General features: G+C 35.2%; 1 protein-coding gene across 26 annotated transcripts in view; it reads left to right on the forward strand.

Moving 5' to 3' along the window:
* Positions 1 to 27,426, forward strand: part of PPP1R9A (protein phosphatase 1 regulatory subunit 9A) — a 313,914-nt gene that overhangs the window by 164,682 nt on the left and 121,806 nt on the right. For all 26 annotated transcript variants that reach the window (XM_070617521.1, XM_070617539.1, XM_070617526.1 and 23 more), the window contains exons 3-4: positions 6,186 to 6,318; positions 14,553 to 14,673. In XM_070617521.1, coding sequence (XP_070473622.1) covers positions 6,186 to 6,318; positions 14,553 to 14,673 — 254 coding nt within the window. The remainder of the gene's footprint in view (positions 1 to 6,185; positions 6,319 to 14,552; positions 14,674 to 27,426) is intronic.

A 27,426-nucleotide genomic window follows, 5' to 3' on the forward strand; every position in this document is an offset into this window, starting at 1 on the left:
CGAGAAGGTGTATTAATGTTAGGGATGTTACAACTAAATGGTGAAATAAGCATTGTTGAGAATGTGTAGATTGGCCTTGTAAATATTATTTGTTAATGGAGTTTGAATCAGACAAGACCAGCAAGCAAACAACTTTTGGGGTAGCACCTAACTCTAGGACTCACATGGTCCTGTTTTCTGATATGTAGGATTCTGTTGAATGATCCAATTAGAAGGTTAGAGACATCCTACTGTAGAATATTGTCACAACTCCTTTAGGTACACTTTCGTGCAGGTTACTTGTCATAGTAGCTTAAGAACAGAAATCTGGGACTTTACTGATCTTACAAGATAGAGCTGTGGGTCTGTTTTTCACCTTCCTGCTCATCAGTGTTTTTATATGCAACAGAAAGCCCTCATCTTGGAGACTGCCAATGTTTACCCTCAAATGCCTGATAATTGTGAACTCCAGTTTGGCTTACATCAGTTTGCAACAAGAACCTAACATATTCCATGGCATGTACTAGGTAATTGAGAAGTTATAGTTCTTACTATTGTAAATAGTGAACTCGCCTTTGTTCTGGGGGAAGAAAAGGAAAGCTAAAGTTGCATGTTATTCTAACAACGTTAGACAGTTGTAATGACAGTTCTAACGTTGTCAGGATCCTCCTTTCTGAGGATGGTATATTGCCAAATTGTTTTTAAAACCTTAGGATGTGGACTGTCTTCTCCATGCTTTCTTTTAGTTTCAATTTAGAGTCTGTTTAGCAGAGCCACTAAGATCATGTGAAGGTGAGTTAGAGTTCTGCCAAAGAAGCTTATGATAAGTGGGGTCCGTCTGTGGAAGCATGTGAATGCTTGGCTAATCTCCAGGAGCACACTGTGCCAAGCCATCATCTGAAACACAGCGTGCTAGAACCTGGAACATTTTCCATCTTTGATGTGTCAGGAAGATGAAGCGGAACCCAGACGACAGGAGGAACTGAGACCTCGTGGAAGCATTGTGGGAGATTCCTCCCAGTCAATATTTACAGAAAATCCTGATTTTATTTTGATCTGCATTGATTAAAGAAAATGTGTCATAAGGAAGTAAAGGAAATAAGTTTTTTTTCTTATTGTTGAAAAAGTGTTGTTTTGAAAAAGTGTTGGAGCTCAAACTACCAGAAACGTGAAAAAGAATGATTCTAGTTGAAATCTTATAAAAAGCTAATTTTAACTTTATTTGTTTTTCATAGCCTTGGGTTGCTGGGTCAGAAATGTTGTTGCTGACTATTTGTAAAGTTGTTACCTCTAAAAGCCTGCCTCTGCTGTGAAGCAAGGAATAAGGTCTTGTTTTGTTTCCTTTGATCAAGGAACAGAATATCGCTTTTTGGCTCTGAAACAAGAAGTCTTAAATTTAAACATCCTTTTGTTTGCTTTTTTCAGTGAAATAACACAGGAACAACGTGAAGGTGACTGAACTAAATATATATATCTTGATGGTATCGAATATTGAGGCCCAGGATGCTGTTGGCCTTTCGAGTTTTTTGCATTGCAGTAATATCATGATGGGGCTCTGATTATTATTTGATTGATTAACTATCTCTATTACAGTTATGGTAATATAAATAAAGATGGTAGAACTGTTGTAAGAATGTTGCAAGAATGAAAACTATATTGATGAAAGGGTAGTATTTACTGAGGTCAGTTTCCTTTCATCTCTGAGTTCTTCCTGGGCAAGGCAAAACAAAGCATGGCTGGTGATGAGCCAGTGTGTAATGATAGCGCCTTGCTCTGGACACATGGAGGGATTTTGGCAGGCCAGTCTACACTATAATAGCAAATTACTTAAGCAAATTTTTGTTTCAAGAGGATTAAGCATTATAGTGGATGAAATATTCAAAACTTAAAAACAAGGGTATGAGATAAGTGTAGGTATCTAGGGGAATATTGTTCTCTCTCATATTATCCTAGGAAGGCTTTCCTTCCCCTCACATCAAGCCAAACACGATTACGTGGATTCTCTCATTTCATTTTCACTGCAACTTTATGGGGTAGGTATAATTATTATAATAGCCATTTTGTAAATAAGGAAACAGGCTTAGAGTGGTTTTACAATTTGGCAAAAGCTTCATAGCTAGAGAATTTAAGAGGTCCTTAAATTAGATTAAAATTGGGATCATGCTAATTAGAAATACAGATAGATATAGACATATATATCTGCAATGTGTTTTTTTGGTTTAATACTATATGCACTTTAAGCCTTTCATGTCAGCAGAGATAGATCTTTTAATCATTGCATAAAATTACATATATGTATGTATCATAATTTAGTAAGACATTTTCTCTATCAGTGGATATTTAGGTAATTTCCCACTTTGAGCTATTATAAATAGTGCTGTAATGCACTTCCTTACACATACATCTTTGTGCACACTTGCAAGTATCTCTATAAATACTTAGATGTAGCATTATTAGGTCAAAGGTATTTACATTTAAAATCTTGATAGCTATTCTCAAATTATGCTTTTCCCCCTCGTTTTCCAAGAGTACTCTTTCTCCTATATTTTCACAAACTCTGGATGTTGCAGTCGTTTTTTTAGACCATTCTTCTGAATGAATACATGGTATTTCCTTGTTGTAATTTACATTTTCTTAATTTTTAATGAAGTTGAGCATCTTTACATCATTTATTGAACATTAGTATTTCTTTGTTGAATTCTCATTAATTTCGTTTTCCCGACGTACATATGCAAATATTTGAGTTGATAAAACCTTTTATATATTATGTATATTTATATTTCATCTTGATATTTAGTACTGTTTTCTTCTAGTACTTGACTTTTCTTATAAATACATTATGGTATATTTTGTTGTCTAGAAGTTTTTAGCACTGATTTTTAATCAAATAGTTTATTCATTTTCTTTAGGATTTCTTGGGTTTGTGATTTTGTAGGAAGGTCCTCTCTAGCTTATTAAACATTGTCTCATGTTTTCTTTCCGTACTTTTATGGTTTATGATTTTTTTTTGTTCTTAAGCAATCCGAATTTTACTTTTGTAAATGATGTGAGATAGGAATATTTTTTCAGGTGGATATTTTCTTCCTTCTCTCCTATTTATTGAATAGGCCACCCTAACTAATTTGGATAGAAAAGTAGAGGAGTGGAACAGAAAAGAGTACAAAAATAGATCTTCCCTGGGGCCAGAACTATATTGCTTTAAAAAATGTTTTACTGTGTGTTTTGATATCTGATAGGATCTGTTTCCATCCGTATTATTCTTTTTTAAGCAGCTTGTTAGTTTCCATGAAAAATGTGTGTGGGATTTTAAATTTAAATGCCCTGGATTCATAAATTAAATTGGGGCAAACTGACATTTACAATAATTTAGGACCATAGATGTCTTTACAATATTGAGGATTTTAATCGAGGAGAACGGTATGGCATTATACTTATTCAGGACTTTTTGTATTTTTCGGTTAAGTTTTATAGAGAAGGATATCTTTGCACACTTATAATCAGTATTTCCTGGGTATTTTATAGTTTTTCATCTTTCTGTTATATTTTCTAAAGCTATTGTGGGTTTTTTTAATATTGGTTTTTTTATTCTGCTACTTTACTGAACTCTTATTAGTTCTAATAGTTTTCTGTTAAATGTCTTGAATTCTACAAGTAAACAATAGCTTAATCTGCAAATAATGAATTCTGGTTTTTCTTTTTCAGTTATTTATAGGTTTTTCCTATGTGCCCACACAATTTACCAGACTATGACCAAGTGAAAGATGAACAGTATCTTAAATTATTTCTTTTCTACAGAATGAGATGGTGATATAGTCATCCGATTGATAGATGCCTCAAAAATTATTCGAAGTACCACTTTCCAATATGTAGTCATATAGTTTTTTGTTTGTTTAATTTCAGCATAGCCTCAAATGAACTTCATAAACCAGCTTGATTGGGAAGAACATTTGATAGCAGAGTGTTTTGGGATCCTGAAAAAAGTCAGGAAGGTGTGAATTTATTTGAAACAGTTCTCCCTTACTTACATTTTATGTATAAATACACACACGCACACATATATACATGTATGTATGTATATACACACATATTTATTTATATACTTACTATATCTATTTATATACTTACTATGTGGTAGCAAAATTGAGTTATGTTCCAGAATGAATATTGTTTAAATCCTTGTTCTGCAGTCATACACTTGGACCTATAAGCAGAAGTAGGCAAGTGGCAAACATTAATAGAATAATTTCCAGTCGTAGCTGCCAGTAGTTTTCAGGACATGTAAGTTCCAGATCCAGATATCTTTTTTTGTATGTTGTTAAAGTTTGCTCTCCTGGGCCTGTTGCATTGTAGTTTACTCAACTGTTGATGTTTTCCAAAAGATATTTGTATAGATTTTATTTTTGTCTAGGGTCTTATGTTTGACATATACATTTTACCTCTTGTACACTTGAATATATGAATCCTTGTTTATTTTTTAAGGCTCAACTCAAATATTTTCCCCTCTGTGGAATTCTTCCCTTTCTCAGGCAAACAAAAAAAACATTGCATGATATATTCCTCCGTTAGATCAGTTATCACATCTTATCGTAGTTGTTTATTTTGATTTCTGTGTCCCTACTAAGCTATCAGCTGCTTGTCACTGCCTTTGCCAGTGCTGAGCACAATGTCTGGCGTAGAGTTGGTACTCTGTAAATTTCTGATGAATGAATAAATATGAATAAGTGATTACCACAAAGTTTAAGGGAAGTTAAAGATCAAAAGGTCTGTCTAAAAGAAAGTCATAAATCTGACAATTTAAGAAAAATAGTAGATGGTTCTATGGAAGGTGCATAGGAAGCATATTTTATGAAAAGATTAATAGAAAAGGTACAAATCCTGTAGTTTAGAAATGTGCATTTTGATGCAGTAATGTTTACTATGGTAGAGAAATGCGGTGGTGTGGGATGAGGCTATGAAAACATGTTGAGAGTCAGGAAGAAAAAAGGGTGTCCATTCTGCTACAAATCTTATATTTTCAGAAGTATATACCATTAAGAACCACACTACATCTGCCTCTGTATATGTCATATGTGTTCCTGGTTTCTAGGTTACTATATATAGCATACAAGAGTTGCCAGATTTCTAGTAATACGAATGTAAAGCACACCTGGACTAGCAGGGCCAGCTTTGTAGGCAATAGACTTGATTTCTTTCATCTCTGACCTTCTGTTCTGCTTTCTGTTTTTATTATAGCTTCTTATTTATAATTTTTAAAAGACTATTCCTAGATTTTAAGATTTTTAGAGACATTACAGAGTTTTTCCAGGCACAGTTTAGATGCATAATAATTGTTGAATTTAAATGAAAATGTCAGTTTTTATTATACGTATTAATTGGGCTTGATGAATTATGCATTTCTTTTGTTATTTTAAATATTCTTCAATATATCAAGAGAGGGGCTGTATACCTGTTTTTACTTACTTTTCGAATAAAACAAATATTTCAGTAGAAATAAGGACAGTCAGGTTTCCTATAGCCACTGCTGAAGGCAACATTTAGTAGTCTTTAGAGTGATTTAGGTCAGAAAGAAAGAGCTGGCAATATCTTATTTGTTCTGCAGCTCTTGAGCAATATTTTGATAATTATTTCACAGAAAGGTTCAATGAAAATTTAATTTAAATCTGCATACAAGTAAAATGAGAGATGACAAATGAGAGCTTAGTGCAGCCCAGTACCGTGTGGAATAGAAATCAGTTTCAGTGATTCTATGATTGAAATATAATTATAGTGCTGACACATGACAGCGTCGGAGTTCGTAGAGGTCATAGCATGAAACAGGCTCAAATCTGTTTGCTTAGGGAGCTTCAGGATGCTTTACCTTAGTTTCATTAGGAACCAACAGAGTATTGCAGCTAATATGGTATATTCTAATTCTATAAAAAGTGAATATTCCTGTCTAAATAATGTATTCTGTGGCTACAGTTGTCTCTCAAATTATTAAAAGTGGTAGAATGACTCAAACATTTTTTTAAATTAGTTAGTTTTGTTCTGATTCAGTTTTCCTTTTCTTAACATCTCAATTGATTTTAAAGACAGAACAGTTGTTTAGAAGAAATTCATCCTCCAAATTTTTAACTTAATGTAGTTTTGGATACTTAACAGACTTTTTTTGCTTGGGAAAGCTGTCTTTTCTGGATTATCATCTTTTTGTTGACCTCTTATTACAGGTTTTCAGCACATACTCCAATGAAGACTATGACAGGAGAAATGATGAAGTTGACCCTGTGGCTGCTTCAGCTGAGTATGAACTCGAAAAGCGTGTAGAAAAGCTGGAACTCTTCCCAGTGGAACTAGAGAAAGGTATATGAGTTTACAATGTTTATAATGTCATTATATCGACATGTTAATAAAACGGAAATGACTTTATTTTTCCTAAGCATAGTCTTTTTTTGGTAAGCATTGGATATGTAAGGAAATCCTTTTTAGTAAGGATTTCATGGGAGGTTTTATTTATTAAATTTTATAAATAGTTGATATGAATTCTGTATAGATGGTGAATTAAAGACTCCGTCTGCTCTTCCACTTTCAAGTGAAACCCATCCACTTTAGTTGGCTGGGATGGTGACTAGGACTAGGAAGGTATGAGTGAGGCCTAATGTTTTGTTGGTACTTCTGCAGTGGCTGGTGCAGGTGAGAGCCCACAGAGAGCTGCTGTAAGTGAGAGCTTCGGGCATGTGGTTTTTATTTTATATTATTATTATTTTTTTGCTGAGGAAGATTCACCCTGAGCAAACATCTGTTCCCAGTCTTCTTCCTTTGGCTTGAGGAACATTTGCCCTGAGCTAACATCTGCGCCAATCTTCCTCTATTTTGTGTGTGGGTGGCTGCTGACAAGTGGCATGGGTCAGTGCCCAGGAACTGAACCCAGCCGCCGAAGCAGAGCAGGCCGAACTTAACCACTAGGTGACGCGGCCAGGCCCACGTGGTTGTTTTTATTTTTTTGGTGGATGGAGAGTGGTCGTGATTAGACTCCAAGTGTGGTAAATATGGGGAGTGCCAGGCCTTTAGAAAATTATGGATTTTGGAATGACAGCAGTAGAATCCTCTTCATCTCTGAGAGGAAAGGGTTAAACGAGAGCCGGGAGAGCTGGAGCAGAAGACCTCTGATTTCTCTCCCTAGAATCATGCCCTGCCTGCTCTAGTAACTGGAGACCCATGGGACCAGAGACGGCTGTGGTTATCATCATGTAAGATGTACACCTGGGCACTGGACTAGGACCCAATGAACAGAAATATGTCACGTCTCTCAGAGCTTTGGGAAAAAGCAGAACAGGTGACGACTTGAATAACACAGAAGAAACAAACAAACAAAAACCAAATAAGGGTATTCAAGTGTGGTTTATGAAAGACATTCTTAAGCAAATTAACAACAACAAAAACATTGATTTTAAAATTAAAAATTTCAGTAGAGGAATTGAAGAGGAATGGATGGTTATTGTCGAGACTCATATTGATGACCTATAAGATCAAGCCTAAGAAATATGCCAAACTAATTCTTGAAAGACAGAGCAAAAATCCAAGAAAAATCATGATGGAGACCCAAAATAAAAATTATAGATAACAGAAGGGAAAAAGACAATAGAGAATGAGAGATATATTAGATACAGAATAGAGGAAATTTTCCTGAACTCAAAAAAGACTGAAGCCTCAGATTTGAAAGGGCTAAGCCAATTGGTTGTGAGTGAGAGGATTTAAAAAAAAAATCCCACACTTAGGCATAGCTTGCGAAAAATCCTAATCTTCAAACATAAATTGAAAATCTTACAAATCAGGCCAAAAATCAAAGCAAACAAAGAAGGAAAAGTATTTGCAAAGGCAAAATTATTACACTAGCAGCAGACTTCTCATCTGTGGCACTGGAAGTGAGGAGACATACATATAATTTCACACACCAGTGAGAAGAAAAGGATGATGATCCACGAATCCTATATCCATCCCAGAGAGCATTTACCTGTCCTGGTGAAAGAAAGAAATTTGCTGATATGTAAGGATTTGAAGAACACATCACCCACATACTTCCCAGTTAGCAGGGAGGGAAAGAAATGAAGATCAACTTGTTCAAAACAGCAAAGGTGAGGGGAGAAGAGCTGAAAACTAAGTAAATATTAAGCATAAAATTGTTTGGGAGAAAAAGAATACAAGTCATTGCACTAAACGTGACTGGCTAATTGTTCTCATTAAAAGATTCTTTCATTTGAGGTTAAAGAGAACATAAGAATAATGTTTACATTTTTCATTCATTTAAATATGTAAAAACCATCCTTAGCTCATGGCCTATATGAAAACAGCTGGATTTGGCTGTGGGCTATTGTATTGCTTATAATAGCAAAAGATTAGAACAATCAAATATTTGTCAGTGATAGAAAAGCATATATAAATTGTAGCATGTCCGTTCAATAAAATATTTCTCAGCAGTAAAGATGAAGGAGCCACGGTTGCATGCAGCAGTATGTATGATTGTTTTTCTTTTTTTATTGTTTTATTGAAGTCATAATGGTTTATAATATTGTGAGATTTCAGGTATACATTATTTATCAGTATTCTGTGTAGACTGCATTGTGCTCTCCACCAATAGTCTTAATTTTTATCTGTCACCATACATATGTGCCCCTTTACCCCTTTTGTCCACCCTCACCCCCCTTCCCCTCTGGTAACCACTCATCTGTTCTCTTTGTCCATGTGTTTGTTTATCTGCCACATATGAGTGAAATCATGCAGTGTTTGTCTTTCTCTGTCTGGCTTATGTCACTTAACATAATACCCTCAAGGTCCATCCATATTGTTGCAAATGGGATGATTTTGTCTTTTTATTTATAGCTGAGTAGTATTCTATTGTATATTTATACCACGTCTTCTTTATCCGTTCATCAGTTGATGGACACTTGAGTTGCTTCCAGGTCTTGGCTATTGTGACTAATGCTGCAGTGAACAGAGCGGTGCGTAAGTTTCTTTGAATTATTGATTTCAACTTCTTTGGATAAATACCCAGTAGTGGAATAGCTGGGTCATATGGTATTTTGATTTTTAATTTTTTGAGAAATCTCTGTACTATTTTCCATAGTGGCTATACCAGTTTGCATTCCCACCAGCAGTGTGCAAGAGTTCTCTTCTTTGCATCCTTGCCAATATTTCTCTCTTATCTTTTTTTATATCAATTATTTTTTTATTGAGTTCATAATAGTTTACATCAATGCGAGATTTCAGTTGTACATTATTTCTTGACTGTCACCAAATAAGAGCTCCCCTTCACCCCCTGTGCCCACCCCACAACCCCCCTTCCCCTGATATCTCTTGTCTTTTTGATGATAGCCATTGTAACAGATGTGAGGTGATATCTCTTTGTGGTTTTGATTTGCATTCCCCTGATGATTAGTGGTGTTGAAAACCTTTTCATGTACCTGTTGGCCATTTGTATATTTTCTTTGGAAAAATGTCTATTCAGGTTTCCTCCCCATTTTTTTTTTCATTCTTGTTCTTGAGGAAGATTAGCTCTGAGCTAACATCTGTGCCAGTCTTCCTCCACTTTATATGTGGGTCATCTCCACAGAATGTCTGATGAGTGGTGTAGGTCTGTGCCTGGGATCCAAACCCGCGAACCCAGGCTGCTGAATTGTAGTGCACTGAACTTAACCACTATGCTATGGGGCCAGCCCCTTTCTGCCCATTTTTAAATCAAATTTGTTTTTTGCTATTGAGTTGCATGAGTTCTTTATATATTTTGGGTATTAACTACTTATTAGATGTATGATTTGCCAGTGTTTCCTCCCATTTGGTGAGTTGCCTTTTCATTTTGTTGAAGTTTCCTTTGCTGTGCAGAAACTCTTTAGTTTGGTGTAGTCCCATTTGTTTATTTTTACTTTTGTTGTCTTTGCTTTGGTGTCAAATCCAAAAAGTCATCACCAAGACCAGTGTCAAGGAGCTTATCCTCTATGTTTTCTTTTAGGAATTTTATGGTTTCAGGGCTTACATTCAAGTCTTTAACCCATTTTGCATTGATTTTTTGTGTATGGTGTAAGACAGTGGTCCAGTTTCATTCTTTTGTGTGGGGCTGTCTGGTTTTCCCAGCACCATTTATTGAAGAGACTTTCCTTTCCCCGTTGTATATTGTTGGCTCCTTTGTCATAAATTACTTGACCAAATATACATACATTTATTTCTGGGCTCTCTACTCTGGTCCATTGATCTGTGTATCTGTTTTTATGGCAGTACCATACTGTTTTGATTACTAAAGCTTTGTAGTATAGTTTGAAATCAGGAAGTGTGATGCCTCCAGCTTTGTTCTTCTTTCTTGAGATTGCTTTGGCTATTCAGAGTTTTTTGTAGATGCATACAAATTTTAGGATTGTTTATTCTATTTTTGTGAAAAATGTCATTGGAATTTTGATAGAGATTGCATTGAATTTGTAGATTGTTTTGGGTAGTATGGACATTTTAACAATATTAATTCTTTGCATCCAGGAGCTTGGACTATCTTTCCATTTATTTGTGTCTTCTTCAATTTCATCAATGTCTTAGAGTTTTCAGTGTACAGGTCTTTCACCTCCTTGGTTAAGTTTATTCCTAAGTGTTTTGTTCTTCTTAATGCAATTGTAAATGGGATTGTATTCTTAATATCTCTTTCTGATAGTTCATTGTTAGTGTATAGAAACATAAATATGATACAAACTATAGATCATAATACCAACAGAGAATTTTATTTTTAAATTGAGAAAACACTAAGAATATTTCAGTTAAAAAAAGGAGTCAGATTTGGAATGCTCTTAATTATCAGTATAAACAATAGAAAATAGTAGATGAAAAGTAGGCTTTTGCTTATATATATATGAGAAAATTAATTGTTTTTTCCTCTTATGAATATATGTGAATGTGAATATAACACTAATAACCTGGAAATGAAAATAGGAACGATATTTCATTTACAATAGCACCAGAACAATAAAGTAACTTATTAAATTAATCACTAAGAAAAACATAGAATTTATGTGTAGAACATACATCTTTTTGAAAGATATAAGATCTAAGCAAATAGAAAGATGTACCATATTCTTGGATGAGAAGACTTAGTGTAGGAAAGTCTCTCCTATTCTGTGTCTCTGATACCTATAAATCAATATACAAATTAATGCAGTTCAAATAGAACTGTGATCAGAGTGGAGTTGGGAGAGGGGATTGCATAGTATAATACTAAATTTTATATGCAAAAATACAGACTTAATGGAGGTATGGAGAAGACTGTGACAGGATTTAATTTCCCAATATCTGCATATAATGTAAAGCCTCTATACAGTTAGAACAGATTGTATTCACATAGCAATTGATCAGTGGAACAAAGTAGAAAATCCAGAAAAAGATGTTAGTATGCATGAGAATTTAATATATGACATGTGTGATATTCTAATTTAGAAGAAACAATGTTGTTTTACAAATTGTTCTGGTGCAACAGCGTCTCTTTGGAAGAATCTAAAGTTGGACACCTTCATCTTCATTACATCATATATAAAAAGTAACTACATGAATTAAATAATTAAATATTAAAAATAAATTAATAAAGATGTTTGATGAAAATTTATGACTACATTTGTCATCTAGGCTTGTGGGAGGTGGGGCTTAACTGAAATGGAAAACCGCAAGTTATAAAAGAGAAAATGGACCAATTTAATCATCTAAAATTTTAAGTTTTTAGAGGTAATTTTGTCAAACAAAGCCAATAGGTAAGTGATAAGTTTTAGGGGAGGGAAATCTTCATTATAGATGATGTGGAGTTAATATCTATATTATGCTAAGGATCTTTGCAAATGATGAGGAAAAAAGAAAATTTTTCAGTAGAAAAACGGGCAGTTTACTGAAGAGGAAATCTAATAACTCACTCTCATATGATAGAAGCTCAAATCTCACTAGCAAGGAGGGAATGCTAAACCAAGATGACCTTCTCTCCTAAGAGAAAAATTAAGCTCTGAGCTCCAGAGTATGGTGATAGCATCTTCCATAATAACACAGCGTCACAGTCTCTTCCAGCTTTTCCTGGCTGCTTTGCCTATTTCGTGCTCTGCTTGTCTCTAGGAGAGTATGAAGATAGAATGGCTGCTGGGTTCTTGACAGTGCAGGCACAAAAATCAGTTGCCTTCAAGTGTGTGGCTCTGGACTTCACCCATGCTTGACATTTCTCAGAGAAACCTGTACAGAGATGAGCATCAGTTATCTGGTCTCTGGGTTGATTGTACTCTTCCTTTAGTTGCCTTTCAGTTATCACCATGTCTTTCAGTTAGTCTACACTGGAATTGAGGATGGCTCAAGCTAATAAGAGATTTTCCCACAATCAGGTTTTCAGCTCTGCAAATCTGAGTAATTTACCAGTTAGAGCAATAAGAAGAGCTATGGAAGGAAGAAAGATAATTTTGCTAAAGCCTGAGTCCAGGCAGGGAAAATGGATTTAAAAACTAAGACATCATTTTCATGCAGGATATTTGGAGGAAGAAACTATTTAATGGCGTGATAGCACAGAGTCCACATTTGAGAGGAGCTCTTTGAGTGTATGTACCGAGCATGGGAAAGTTTCACTTACAACTCAAGATTGGCTCGACATGTGATAATTCATAATGAAGAGAAACTCCTGTAAATACAATGAATGTGAACAAGAATTCAACTAATACTTAGTAGAGACCAGAGATTTCATGCAGGAGAGAAGCCCTATGGCATTATTCAATGTGAAAGAGTCTGCAGTGATCATCTCTTAACACAAGAGCAAACACATTGGGGAGAAAAACCTTATATGGATGTAAACACTGTGGGAAGGCTTTGGGTCATCATTCGTCCCTTCATCAACATAAACAAACTCACACTCTAGAGAAACCCTATGAATATGATGAATGTGGGCAAGAATTCAGCCATACAGCTAGCTGTTATACACATAAGAGAATTCATGTGGGAGAGAAGAAACTTTACACATGTAACCAGTGAGGAAGAGCCATCAGCACAGATCTGCATGTGCACAAGAAAACTCATTCTGGGGAGAAACCCTAAAACTGTAATGAGTATGGGAATATTTTTAGCTAGAGAAAGCCTCCTGATGGACATGAGTGTCTATACCAGAGAAACAGTCAGAATGAAATAAATATGGGAAATCATAAATGTGTACAAACATTCTAAATGTGAGGAATGAAGGAAAGTCTGCAATGATCCTCATAAATTAGTCAACATTAAAATTCTCACACTGGAGCAATACCTATATTTAGAATCAATGAGGAAGTACCTTCAGCTGGAGATCACATCAGACAGTTCCTCCAGGGTGAATACCATTTCAAGTTTTCTTTAGCACACAACTGAGCAAACAAATCACACTTTTACCAAATGACGTATTTTTAAACATATGTAGAATAAAGATGTAGGATTATGAATTGTACTTAGAAATACTTAAAGCAGAATTTGGTGACAAATAATAATCAATAAGATGAATCCTATACAAAAGATTACTAATTAAAAATACCTAGTAAGTTAAAGGTTATTGCTAAAAAGTCTTTTAAAAGCATCAGGCATTCTGTTGAGTACATGAGCCAGGTTTCCTTTAATACTCAACCACTGTTGATTAGCTAGTGTCTGTTTTTTTATGCAGCTAATACACCATGATTACAAAGACTTTGACTCTTTCAGGAGATAATTTTGAATGTTAACCAAAAAATGTGGAGTGCAAAATAGTGTATGTTTTATTTCATTGATGTTAAAATATATACGTTCCTGGATAGGGCAGATGGAAATAGGGATAAACACATGATTTGTGAGTAAATTAAAAAACGTGTTGTCAGTATTGTTCACAGAGCCAATAAAATGGAAACAAAAGTGAATTCCTGTCAGTATAAAAATGGTTGGGTAAGTTATAATAACATCTTCCCATGAACTATGGGATTATTAGAAGTGGTTTAAGGCTATGTAAGTTGATATCCATGAAGTATCATTGAAATAGAAAAGTAAGCTGCATAGAGAAGTAGGTATAATATGATCTTATCAGTATAAAGCAAATAGGAAGGAAAAACAAGCCATATATATGTATATTTATGAATATATTGTTGATAGATTTATATGCTTTTATAATAGGACAGAGGAAAGTACCAAAAGACACATACCATCTCATTAACAGCAATGGGGATACGGAACAAATAAAAAAGAAAAGACCACATAAAGGGGAAAATCCAGATATGTTAGGATCACATTTATTTAAAATAATGTATGTATATGTATGCTTTTGTGCTTAAAATATTATGTATTTAAAGAGGCTATGTTTTAAGGCAGATTGATTACTCAGATTATTACCTTGGGATCACAATGAACAGCCAACTGCAGTAGTAAAATGAAACTAAACTCATGAACCTTTTGGTGGGGGTCTTATTTGACACCTTGCTCCCCAGCATAGAAAAAAAAGTCCACCAATGCAAGCATATAATATAGTCCAAAAAGAAAAAAATTAAAATCAGCAAATAGTCACCAGCTAATTGCGAACTAGTGTAAAACTTAGGTTGTTGAATTTTTTTGCTTTTTCATAGATGAGGATGGACTTGGTATAAGTATTATTGGAATGGGTGTTGGAGCAGACGCTGGACTTGAAAAGCTGGGAATATTTGTCAAGACCGTAACAGAAAGTGGTGCTGCCCAACGGGATGGCAGGTAAGCAAACTACTGTTGTTAATAACTAAAATCTTCTAGGAAACTTTTCTTGGAATTTCTTTTAGTGGTAGCTTTCTTTTTTTTGATTTTTTAGGACAGAATTTCAGAGTGTGTCCCAGATGTGGAAAATGTTAAAACAGTTGAATTACTTTCTGATATGTAGGCAGAATACCTGCTTTCTTTAATGTATATTAGGTAAATGGGTGGATGGATCTATTATCTATATCTGTCTACCTTTGACTCTATCCATTCATCTATCTGTCTAGTGGGAAGTGGACAGAAACATGGGTGCATATAATTTAAGAATATGTACTATGGAGATCATCATATGGTTTTACTTCAGAAATATCAAAACAAATGCTAATTGTTCTGGCACTTCTAAAAATGACAGAGGTAGAAGGGAACATAGGAACTCCAGTTGTGTGATGGTGGTAATTCTGGAGATCAATGTTTCTCAAAATGTGTTGTGTCTAAAAACACATAATGGTAGAGGTAAATATTTCCCATTATTAATTTAGAACCTTTCTTCCAAATGAATTAAAATTTGTTTGTAAAATCTGCATCATTTCTCTGTTTCATGAAAGATTTAAAAGTTATTCTAAGGTGATAGGAAATAATTCTTATTGTTAGTATTAAAAAATACTACCTTATTATGAACTATTCCTGTTAAGTAAATGGCCACAAACCCAACCAAAATACAAATTGATTAAAAAACAAAAAGATAGAAAATTTTGCATTCAGCACTAGCCGGTTCCCGTTGCTCTAAACTCAGACCTATTTGTTTTTCCGTTGCTCATTTTTAAATTTTAAAAGTAGGTTTGTTTTCTGTTAATCTATTTCCTGATTTGCTCTTCTATGTAGTGTCAGTATTTACACCAATATGAGAAATACGCTTTTTCAGTCCCAGCATGCATTTCCTCAGTTCTTTTAAATGAATGTTTACCTAGTGTAGTAATCCTGCTATTGTTATAATAGATGCTTAATAAATGCCTCTGTGAATATATTAAGAAAGGCAATTTGATTTACTGAAATGAGCAGAATCTCTGGGATCGTGTGACCAGGAGTCTTAATCCCATGCCCTCTACTTAGTGGCTGTGGGATATTGAGCAAATTACTTAATTTTCATGTTACCTACATTGCAGGGTTGTTCTAAGTATTAAATAAGCTTATGTAAATAAAAAACCTTCTGTAGTGCTTTTTGTGTATGAAACTGTTCTTGAATGAAGTAGGAATAAACTTGAAATTAAAAAAAAAGTTATTACAGGAAGTCTTATGAAAAACTACAGAAAGTTGTATAAAATATGCACAGGATCATAAAATTTTGGAGGCCAGAGGGACTTCAGAGATCTTTTAATCCATACCTTTCATTTTATGTGTGCATGAAAATTGAGGATATATACATATATCTAAAAGTAAGTGATCTTATTGTTAGACCCATGGCAATGTTTGCATCTTTTAAATTATTGTTATTATCACTATTACTGGCATGCTCATTTGGACAATATTTAAATATTTACTATTTAGAAGGTATCAGTATAAAAAAATGACAAAAGGAACAGTTGGTTGCTCCAGTCAATAATAATTTTTTAAAAGTTATGTTGTGTATACTTATTGATATAGAAAAACTTTGTATTAAGGATTTACAAAACAGTATGATTAGTATGATGCTGTTCTTGTGTGGATATGTTTTCTATGTATTCATTCCCCCAACCTCTCTTTCTGTCTTTCTCCATCTCTTTCTCTCTCTCATAAAATCTATAATTAATACACACCAAAGTGTTGAATGGCTCTAGTCTGTATTCTTTTGGATTTCAGTTAATATGGAATTCTTAATTTTTTATGGAACTCTGTAATGCTTATTTGTTTTAAACTACAACTAAAAATAATAAAGTTATCACCGTGTGACCTCGGAAAAGTTACTCTTCAGACCTCAATTGTGGACAAAATTAAAGTTCTGGATTAGATGTCCATTATGCTTTCTTATAGCTGTAAAAGGATACGAGTCTGTGGTATACCTTTCTAGCTTGTTTTAGTTTCTTAATAACTCTTCCTTATTTAAGAAAACGATTTCAGTTTTCTCAGATCTCAGATTTTTCAGTTTTCTGACCATCTCAGATTTGGTCACACTTCCTTCAAGGGATGTTAAATAAACAGAGGTATACAGAAAATTCTTTTTTCCCTCCTCCCCCTTCTTACCTCCACACAAAAAGGCTGTTAATTGCTGTGATTGCTTTTACCCCTTCTGAATGTCTCATAAACTCTCACCATATTTTGAGTACTTTCAAAATGTTGCCATGACTGTTTACCTTCTGAGTCATCCAATATAGTCAAAAAGTTTTGTCTCCCTTATTCTTTGATGTTACGCCCAACATTCTAATTTTCTTTTGTCAAGCTCTGCTTGTCTGTCTGTACCTTTTCATATGATGCCTAAATGTGGGGGGTGCTCGCTAAACCTTTGTTGAATGAGTGAATACTTGTGCTTTAATCACTTTCAAAACATTTACTTGGGCCTAACGTTTTTCTTTTTCTTCTCTTCTCTTCCCTTCTTTTTTGTTACTCTGCCTCTTACGGGCTAACTTGTAATTTAGCTGAGTGACTTGATAGCCATTTCCACCTTCTGTTTTAGTTCTAAATTTTTAGTAAAATAATATTAAATATGTTAACCACTAGTTTTTGCTGCCATAAATTTTATGATTGTGCACGGGACATTTTAACACACTAATTATTTCTCCAGTCTTCTTTAATGAGTCTACAAAGCAAAGTGCCTTTTATAATAACACTGATAGTGGAATAAATTACGTGGATTATAACTGACAAAAGATAGTAACAATGCTATGCTAAAGAGGCAAATTAAAAATGCATTTGGGATTTCCTTTGTTTATGACTCCTGTGTTTGTTTCTCAAGCTTTTGCATATCCTCATTTTAGAACACTGTCCTTTTCAATTTTTTTTTGGAAAAGCTATCAAATATGAAATTAAGGTGCTATGTAGTTTATCCTCATTCAAGTGTTGGTTTTCAGACGATTTTAATTGTTTTTGACCATCTTTTGGGTAACACTGATATATAAACCAGGTAGAGTCCTATTCTGAAGCTTACCCTGCAGCAGACTCTCCATCCTGCAGGAGCCATCTGTGCCCCTGAGGTACCCTCCAGCCCAGTCAACCCTGAATGGAAACTGCTGTTGTAACTGTGTCTGTCTGTCATCGTTCCTTAGTTGATGGTTTCCTCTCTGTGCACGTGCCCTTGTGTCACTCTTCTAATCAAATATTTTGCTTGTTCACCTCTTAGAGAGTTGGGATATTACTGCTTTGATATGTATTTTCATATACATTTAAAACTTCACTATCTAGTGTTTTGGAGAAGACTCTCTGTTGTCCAGAGTTTGTTAATGTTGCTCCAGCTGGTCTCCCTTTCATTCATCGTTGGTTGCTTTGTTTATATAAGACCTGTGGGGTAGAATTTTTATTTTTGTTTCCCTTTCCCAGATACATCAGGTCAACGAATAACTATCCAATAACATTAAACAAACCCTAGAATGGTCCAACTTATATATTTTTATTAGCCTTACCCCTATTGATTCTGATTTTTAGATTCAGAATTGAGGGATATCTGAAATACCAGGCTGAGGCTGAAGGGCAGTCATATTGCACGCTAGTGTGTATCAGCACATGGAACCGATTGAGGAAATGGCCAGGATGAGATGCCTTTTACAAACTAGCCTGGTACATTCCCATAAAATCTACTCCAGCAGACAATGTTTCCAGGGAAAAACAGGCTATTTCCTCTGCTCATCTGGAACATTTTTAGAAAGTCCAGATTGTCTGTATTCTTTTGTATTCTAGGATTGCCTGATACAGAGAGCTGTCCGTTTAGTTTTTACAACCAGGACTCATCCCTTGTCTTTTCTGTGCTTCTAATTATAAGCCAAGGTTTGAGAGAGATCAGTGTTACTATTCTGTGGGGTTGCATCGAAAAGTTATCCTCTGTCAGGGTAAGAGATTCAAGCAAAGTGAGTACAGACACCAGAAAACTTTTTCCCCACTACAATAACCATTTCTGTGTTAAACACCCTTCTGGCTCATGATCTAGTGGGTTGGAGAGTCAGTCTGTGGCGGCAGTAAAGCTGATCTGCTGTCGTTTTTTAACCAGTGTTACTCCTCTTAACCTCTGTTCAGGCCCCTTCACCTCTCCTCCCATTGCTACTTGTTTTCACCATTTTTTGAGTTGGTCTCCACCTTAATCACTACACAGTCTGTCTCTATAAAAAGATAAATTAAAATACCACTCAAATAAAATAGCAAACCCCATAGAACTTCCCTCCCTCCTTCTCTTTGTAAAGTTAAAGTTGCTTTTTATGTGCTTTTTTCCAATTGTGTACCAGATTTTTAAATTTTTTCTTTGATGAATGTATCATTTTTCAAATGAGAAAAAAGTTTTTAAAATAAATATTCTTTTAATGAAAATAATAATCAAGTAATATTGAGCTCTCTTCATCCCCTTAATGCTGTCTGTATTGAGGCAGGCAGGAAGACTTACGTAGGCTCAGGAACGTGTGTTTAATCATGAGATGCCTCTTTATTACACTGGGCTATGAAAGCAGAGAGCAAATCTGGCCAAATATCCGTTGTCACTGTTCCTGTTGCTTGGAGTACTTTAAAGCTAGTGTGGCCCTCTTCTGTCTTCTCCGTGACCATTTCCAGTGCTCTTCTTTCCTTTGTGGAGATCTGTATTCCATCTAGTATCATTTTTCTTCTCACTGAGAGACTTCCTTTAATATTCTATCACCAGGTCTGCTGGTGATGAATCTTTTCAGCTTTGTATGTCTGAAAAAGTTTTTTGAAGATTCGCCCTGAGCTAGCATCTGTGCCAGTCTCCCTCTATTTTGTATGTGGGTCACCACCACAGCATGGCCACCACTGAGTGGTGTAGGTCCGTGCCTGGGAACTGAACCCAGGCTGCTGAAGCGGAGCATGCCAAACTTAACCACTAGGCCATGGGGCCATCCTCTCACCTTTGTTTTTTAAAATATATTTTCTCAGTGTCTAGAATTCTAAGTTGACACTTTTTTTTCCCCCTTTAGTACTTTTTCCAGAATTTTTTTCTCATTTCAGACACATGGGTGTGCATGAACAGAAGTACATGTACACAGATGAATTAAGAAAATTAGGAAGTGCTATAAGTATTGTTTTATTTTCTGATTATTTGAGTTAATTGGATATGATGAGTATTGTAAAGTTTCTGTTGAAAAACAAAAGCTCAAAATCATGTGTATTGGGGCTGGCCTGGTGGCACAGCTGTTAAGTTCACACGTTCTGCTTCTCGGCAGCCTGGGGTTCACCGGTTCAGATCCCAGGTGCAGACATGGCACCACTTGGCAAAAGCCATACTGTGGTAGGCGTCCTACGTATAAAGTAGAAGAAGATGAGCATGGATGTTAGCTCAGGGCCAGTCTTCCTCAGCAAAAAGAGGAGGATTGGCAGTAGTTAGCTCAGGGCTAATCTTCCTCAAAAAAAAAAAAAAAATCGTGTATTAATTCCCCCTGTCTCTTAGATTTTTTGAGAAAATGTCTTTTTTGACTTTGGGTTATAGATTATAGATCCTTAAGTCCGGAACTTTTAGTCTAGTTATTTCATGGTTATGCACGTATGTGTCTTTAATAAAGAACAAGTGCTTGTAATGGCTCCGTCTAAAGGACAACTTTTTAGACTATTTCCACAGTCACTGTAAAATGTTATCATCAATTGTATGTGCTAGTTTTAGAGAATATTTTGAAGTTATAAGTGTAATACATATTCATGGTTGAAAGTGTGGAAAATGTAGAAAAATATAAAGAAGAAAATAAAAACCTTCTGTAAATCCACAGTCTAGAGTTGACCACTGTTAAAATTCTGGTGAATTTCCTTTCAGAATTTTTTTTGTGCATATGCCTTTTTTTCACTTACCAAAATTAAGATCAATTGAATGTATAGTTTTGTGGGGTTTTATACTTTTCATTCATCAAGATGATACTTGTTCAGTGCTTACTGTATGTTAGGTGATATGCCATGCTCTTTCTGTTTTGTCTCTTATTTAATCCTGGTAATAGCCCCGATTAAATACGTCTTATCATTATTTTTTGTTTTACGTATAAAGAAGCTATATTTACGTATAAAGAGGCTCCTCTTATATAATCACAGCAAGTAAGGGGCAGAGTCTGGCGGTGAACCTAAGATATCTGACTCTAGAGCCTCTACTTAAATAATGCATCATGTCATAACACATCATTAAATACTTTTCTACAACAGACTTTAAGGATACATTATGCTGTAGTATTATATATGTGAATATTTACATATTGTTATACTGGTACATTTTAAGACATTGATCAGAAATCATTGTGAGTATCTGATTATTCCTTTGAACTTACTTTCTTGGAGTGAAATTACTGTGTCAAAGTGCATTACATGTTAAAGGCTTTAGAAACACATTGCTGAACTGTCCTTCAGAAAGGTGGTTTGCTTTGTACTCCCCCAGCAGCGTCAAAGAGTAGTCTTCTGCGCCCTCATTTTAAGATTGAATATTGCGTTATAAAACCTTCAATCTCATAAGTGAGATGTTATTTTAATTTCTTTTTAATTTCTTATTAAGAAATTTAAGATGTTTACTGGACACCTGTATTTTTTTTTTGTAAACTATTTTGTTTGCTTTTTCCTGTTACATTTTTTACCACTGTGTTAGCATCTGTTCTTTTAGTGCTAATCTCCACAAATAAGTGGCCCCATCCTGTCTTCATTCTTAACTGCATGGAATTTTTCCTCCTACTCCTCCAATCTGATGACAAAAGTTATCCAGTACAGTAACAGAATTAAAGTGCAACTCTAAACTTAAACCAGTCAAATTCTGTATTTAGTTTCTGTCCTTGTTTCCTGTCCAATTCCTTGCTTTGAAAATTATTAGCTACTTTTTGAGACGTCTGGTAACCTTTTCTTAGACCTAATCTTCTTCAGTTTTTCAGTGTCGTAATTACTTATTTCTCATGAGATCCATACCTCTTTCCTTGGTTTTGTTTTTTGTTGGTTTGTGTGTATATGTGTGTGTGAGAGAGAGATGTTTTCCAGATTCTCCTTCTATAGACATCCTTTTCCTCCTATTTTTTAATCCTGTATTGTTAAGAATGCTTCTCTCCCAAAGTTAGCTTCTTGAACTCCTTTGTATTCAGCCAATGAGCTGGTTTTTTAAATGACTCTATAGAAACTACTCCCAAATTCATCCCCTAGTCTTGGTGCATGTAGAACCTATTCACTTATATCACTTATATAATATATCTTATTTTCATCTCAAATTCAACATAAAAGAAATTGAATTCTTCTTTTCCTTTTTTTCTTTCTTCCTTTCCCTTGATCTAAACAATCTGTTTTTTCTGTTGACCCTATTTTTCATTACTTTAGATACAAAACTTTCTAGTTATCTTTTTATTCTTTCATTTATTTTACCTATATATCTAACTATAGTGTATATTTCTCTCTTTGGAATGTTCCTCAGATTCTCCTTTTGCATTTATTCTCTGTTCTGTGCTGCATCTCTGGGCCAGGTCTGTCTCTTATTCCTTAGTTTCTCTGGGCTTCTTTCAGCTGATCTTTCCTCATTTACCCTTACCCTGGTCCCAAGATTATTCTTCAACAACCATCACTTTGTTTGTTTAACCCTTCTGAACAACGGTATACAGTTGCTCTCCATTTTATGCTAATCATAATCAGAGGTCTTGTTGGCACTGAATACCAATATTATTTCTTAAATGCATATTTAATTCTCTACTTTATTCAGGAAGATACATTATTGTCTGTCTAGTTTCCTTCCCCAGCCTCCTTGCACATCTGAGTCAAAATAGTAATTACTGTGCTAACCCTTTTACATACATTTTTGCTAATCTTTACAGCCAGCATATATGGTAGTGTAATAGATCTTCTCTATCTAAATTAAGGATTAATTCTTACAGAAATTCATAGTTGAAGAAACTTAAGGTTTTATAGAAAATGGGATTAGGAAAACTGTGGTCTGAGGTAAATGAATGAAAGCATATAAATAAACATTTGCTGAAATAAAACAATCAAAATGCATTGTAAACAAAGAGATTATCAATTACACATTTTAAAATTTTGCTGTAGGGGACGGCCCGGTGGCACAGCAGGTAAGTTTACATGTTCCGCTTCTTGGTGGCCCGGGGTTCGCTGGTTTGGATCCCAGGTGGGGACATGGCACTGCTTGGCAAAAGCCATGCTGTGTTAGGTGTCCCACGTATAAAGTAGAGGAAGATGGACATGGATATTAACTCAGGGCCATTCTTCCTCAGCAAAAAGAGCAGGATTGGCAGCAGTTAGCTCAGAGCTCATCTTCCTCCAAAAAAAAAAATTTGCTGTGATCGGTATAGTACTGTTAATTTCCATTTAATAGTTTGCATGCTACATATTTTTTTCTTTCTTTCTTTTCCTTTTTTTTTTTTTTTGCTGAGAAAGAATCACCTGAGCTAACATCTGTTGCCAGTTTTCCTCTTTTTTTCGTTTGAGGAAGATTAGCCCTGAGCTAACATCTGTGCCAATCTTCCTCTATTTTGTGTGTGGGTCACCAGCACAGCGTGGCTCATGAATAGTGTAGGTCCATGCCTGGGATCCAAACCTGTGAACCCAGGTCACCAAGAAGAGTGTGCTGAACTTAACCACTATGCCATGGGGCTGGCCCCACATGCTCAATACATTTTTATTTTTTTTTTTAAGGAAGATTAGCCCTGAGCTAACTACTGCCAGTCCTCCTCTTTTTTGTTGAGGAAGCCTGGCCCTGAGCTAACATCCGTGCCCATCTTCCTCTACTTTATATGTGGGACGCCTGCCACAGCACGGCGTGCCAAGCGGTGCCATGTCTGGCACCCGGGATTTGAACCGGCAAACCCTGGGCCACTGAGAAGCAGAACATGGGAACTTAATGGCTGTGCCACCAGGCTGGCCCCCACATACTTTTAAATAGGATATCACTTTCTAGTCCCTGTCCAGTATCAGGAAAATGCTTGGAAATTTATTTTACTTTGCTGGTGGTGATATACATTTTTAAGTAGCATTTTTCCCCGCTAATCCATCATCCTTCTGCCAAGTATTCGTTGCTTTTCCAGTTTTGTAGGTTTGGAGTTGTTTACCACCAAGATCTGGGACCCTGTGGCTCAAGTCATCAGTCTTCCCTGTTCATTTTTAACTTTCGCTGTGCTTTCCGGATGGGAGAGTAGGTCTGGATATGCTTTACTTCCGATTTCTTTGTCTCTCTCCAGGGCTACTTTGCAGAAACTTTCACTCCTGGTCTGCCATTTACTTTCTAGCTCTTTTTTGCTGTCTTCTGGTAATTCCTTTTCTGTTTCTCTATATTACACAAATTTGACAATATTCAAAAAACAACAGATGTGGCAACATCATTGGGGACTTTTAGTAGATTATCAGTGAGTGAAAGTTTGGGATTGAAATTTAGGTCTGAGCAACTCTGAGACTCAGGTTCTTTTCTTAGTACCACGTTTGTTTCCTCCCCAGTAAATGCGTGCCCTTCACTCTACCCAGAGTCGTATTTTTCTCAACATTTTGTTACCTTCTACTTCAAGGCTAAATTTAGTGTCCATTTCCTCACTGAAATCATTTAACTGTCACGAGTTGAACCCAGCTGAACTCTTGACCTCTGTGCTCTTGAATGTACTAGTCTGTAGCACATGCACTTATGTTTCATAGTTTGTCGTCACCTTATGTGTATTGAGTGTGTATCCCCAGATCCATTGATTTAACATTAAGAGTGGGGACCACAGTTATATTTCTGGTACCTTCTATAGCATCAAGTTGGTACTAGACTTTTGATAAGCACTCACGCCCATTTATGGATGGACTAATCACAATCTAGGATTCAGTCTTTTTTGGCAAGTTTCCTTTGACTTTAGTTTTTAATGTTTGTTTTGTTAGTTTTCCTAAAGGTAGTTTCCAGTAATCCCTAGTCTTCGTGAAGGTCACATCACCATTTGCCTTTGTTTGTTTTGATAGCATTATACATTATAGCTGGTGATTTTCTTTGCTTATTTGGAAAAACACCATGACTTCGTTGTAAATCTGTATGTTCTCAATTTTTTCTTTGCTCTGGTTCCACTTGACCCTTGCCTCAAAGAGTCAATAGCCCTCTTCTCTTAACATCAGACTGTTTTGTTCATGTCTTTCTTAACATACTTACTGTAATATTTTGTGTAGCTCAGCACATTCCCATGTCTCCAATCCCTGAAACATATGCATACCTCTATATTTGCATAAATTTGTGTGCGTGTGTGTGTGTGTATATGATATTCTCAAACTGGAACCATACCTCATCCAAACTTGTATCCTGGTAACTCTGACTGTTCTCGGAATACAGTCAGGATTGACTCACTCTTGCTAAGTTACTGACTGAATGAATCAGTCCAATCAATGAAGCAACCATATTATTTTCTCTACTTATATTTTCCAGCACTTTTACTATCTTTCTTCTGATTAGAGTACTTAGAAGTGTCCCTTTAAATGTATTAGTTTCATCGCATTTTATCTAAATTATTCTGTACAAGGGTGTGTATTTTCAGAAATTTCTTTGACCTTGTTTCTTTTTTTATTCTTGTCCATTAAGGCAATCATCACCATAATTTTCTTTCATCTCTGATCACTCTATGTATTCACAATGTAAAAACCTGTATTTTGCTTTTTACTTCTGTTTCTTCGCTAGTACGTATTAGCTTCTTTTAAAAAAACAAACAACTCTTTTAAAAGTTTTCTGTCCTTATTTTCTCTTATTTGTTCTTAAACTTTTGCCTTTTCTTAAAAATGTCTGCCTTTTCAAATGCTCTTACCTGATTAAAGTCGCCTTATTATCCTTTCACTTCGTCAAAGTATAAAAGTGACTCTCTTTCCTTTTGAGAGTTTGAGCTTTTCAGCTTTACTTCTTTTTTTTCTGGAAGGCCAACTGTGCTCATCTTTCAAATTCCATACTTCAACTTTAATTTGGCCTTTCAAAATACAAAGTATATTTTAAATTAAATATTTGAAAGATAAAGCATTTCTTTCATAGCTATTGGTAAATCTTGCACTTGAACTGCCATGAAAGTTGTTTGGGTAGTTGCCATATATGTGCCACCACAGCCGTTGGTCACTCAAAACCACTGATGAGCTGCTGCTATCATAGTAAATATTGAGCACGTATTACTTCCATAGCATTCTGTTTTATGTGAAGATTAACAGCCTCTTTCTACTTTTCCTCTGGGTCTAAGTGGGATGGTCTTTGATAGCACTGTGGTGGCAACACTAAAGACTTGGAGGAAAAAAACAATGAAGTCCTTTAGCCAACTCCAGACTCAGCTAGCTTAAACACACTGCCAGATTAACCTCCTCCTCCAAACACTTGGCCACGGGCCTGGCCCCAGAGAATGTTTTTATAATCTTGAGGTAGAAAGGGATTTCTTAAGCAAAACATGAAAATTTCCTAATATAAAGCTAAAATTACAAGTGTGGTTATATTTTTAAAACCTGTTTTCCTCATAGCCACCATTTCCCAAAGAAACGTTCAAAGACAGGCTAAAGGTTGGGCCCAAGGTATTTGCAAATTATTTAATTGAGAAAGTGTTAGTATACGGAATATATAGAGACATCTTATATAAATCAATTTAAAAAAGACACTCAACCCAGCTACGTCAACAAAAATGGGTAAAATAAACGATCTAACAGTTTGCAGAAATCGACAGAGATCTCATAAACATATGAAAAAACATTCAACCACACTAGTAATCGGAGAAATGCAGTTAAAATCACAGTGTGATATCTTTTTACACTTATAAGATCAGCAGTATTTAAAGTGTCTGAATCCAAATATTGGTGAAGGTATGCAGAATCAGAAACTTTCGTACAGTGCTGTTGAGATTATGCGTTGGTATAAGCATCTTGAACTGAAATTTGTCAGTTTGTTAAAGTTGAAAATGCCTATGTTCTTTGACTTGGGAATTCTGTTTCTCGGTATGTATGCTGGAGAAACTCACACATATCCTTAAGGAGGTATGTGTGAAATTGATTATTACGGCAGTATTCATAATAGCTAAACTTGAAAATAGTACAGTTGTCTATCTACAAAATACTGGATGACTGTATTTTGGTATAGTCATGAAAGATGATACTACATGGTTGTTAATATGAACTAGCTAGGATTGTGTTCATAACCATGGATAAATTTCAAAAATAACATTGAGTGAAGCAAACTAAATTGTAGAAAGAGAGGTATACTTCATAATGTTTGAAAACTGCACATGTACGCGTATTGTGCCTATTTGTGCATATGTATGGTTTGTGTTTCAAAACATCAGTGGAAAAGCTAAACATCAAAATTAGTATGATGGTTACCTCTATGGGAGCAGTGGAGGGAATAGAATTAGAGACAAATAATAAAGGGGCCTCAGCTTCTCTGTAATACATGTTTTTAAAAAAATATGACTCAAATATTGTATAGGGCTGCGATTTGATGAAGTTGGATATGGGTACATGAGTGTTTATTACGTTATTCTCTCTGCATTTCTCCATGTTTGAAATACTTCATTTTGAGGAATAAGTAAATGGTACATATAAAAGATGTGTATAAATTTAAAGCATTATACACTAAACAACAGTAATACTGTACATTGCTCTTAAACATAAGTATGTATTCTCACACACACCTGTATGTATGTGTGTGTGCGTATTTATGCATTTATA

The sequence above is a fragment of the Equus przewalskii genome, chromosome 4, assembly GCF_037783145.1.
Source record: "Equus przewalskii isolate Varuska chromosome 4, EquPr2, whole genome shotgun sequence".
NCBI lineage: Eukaryota > Metazoa > Chordata > Mammalia > Perissodactyla > Equidae > Equus > Equus przewalskii.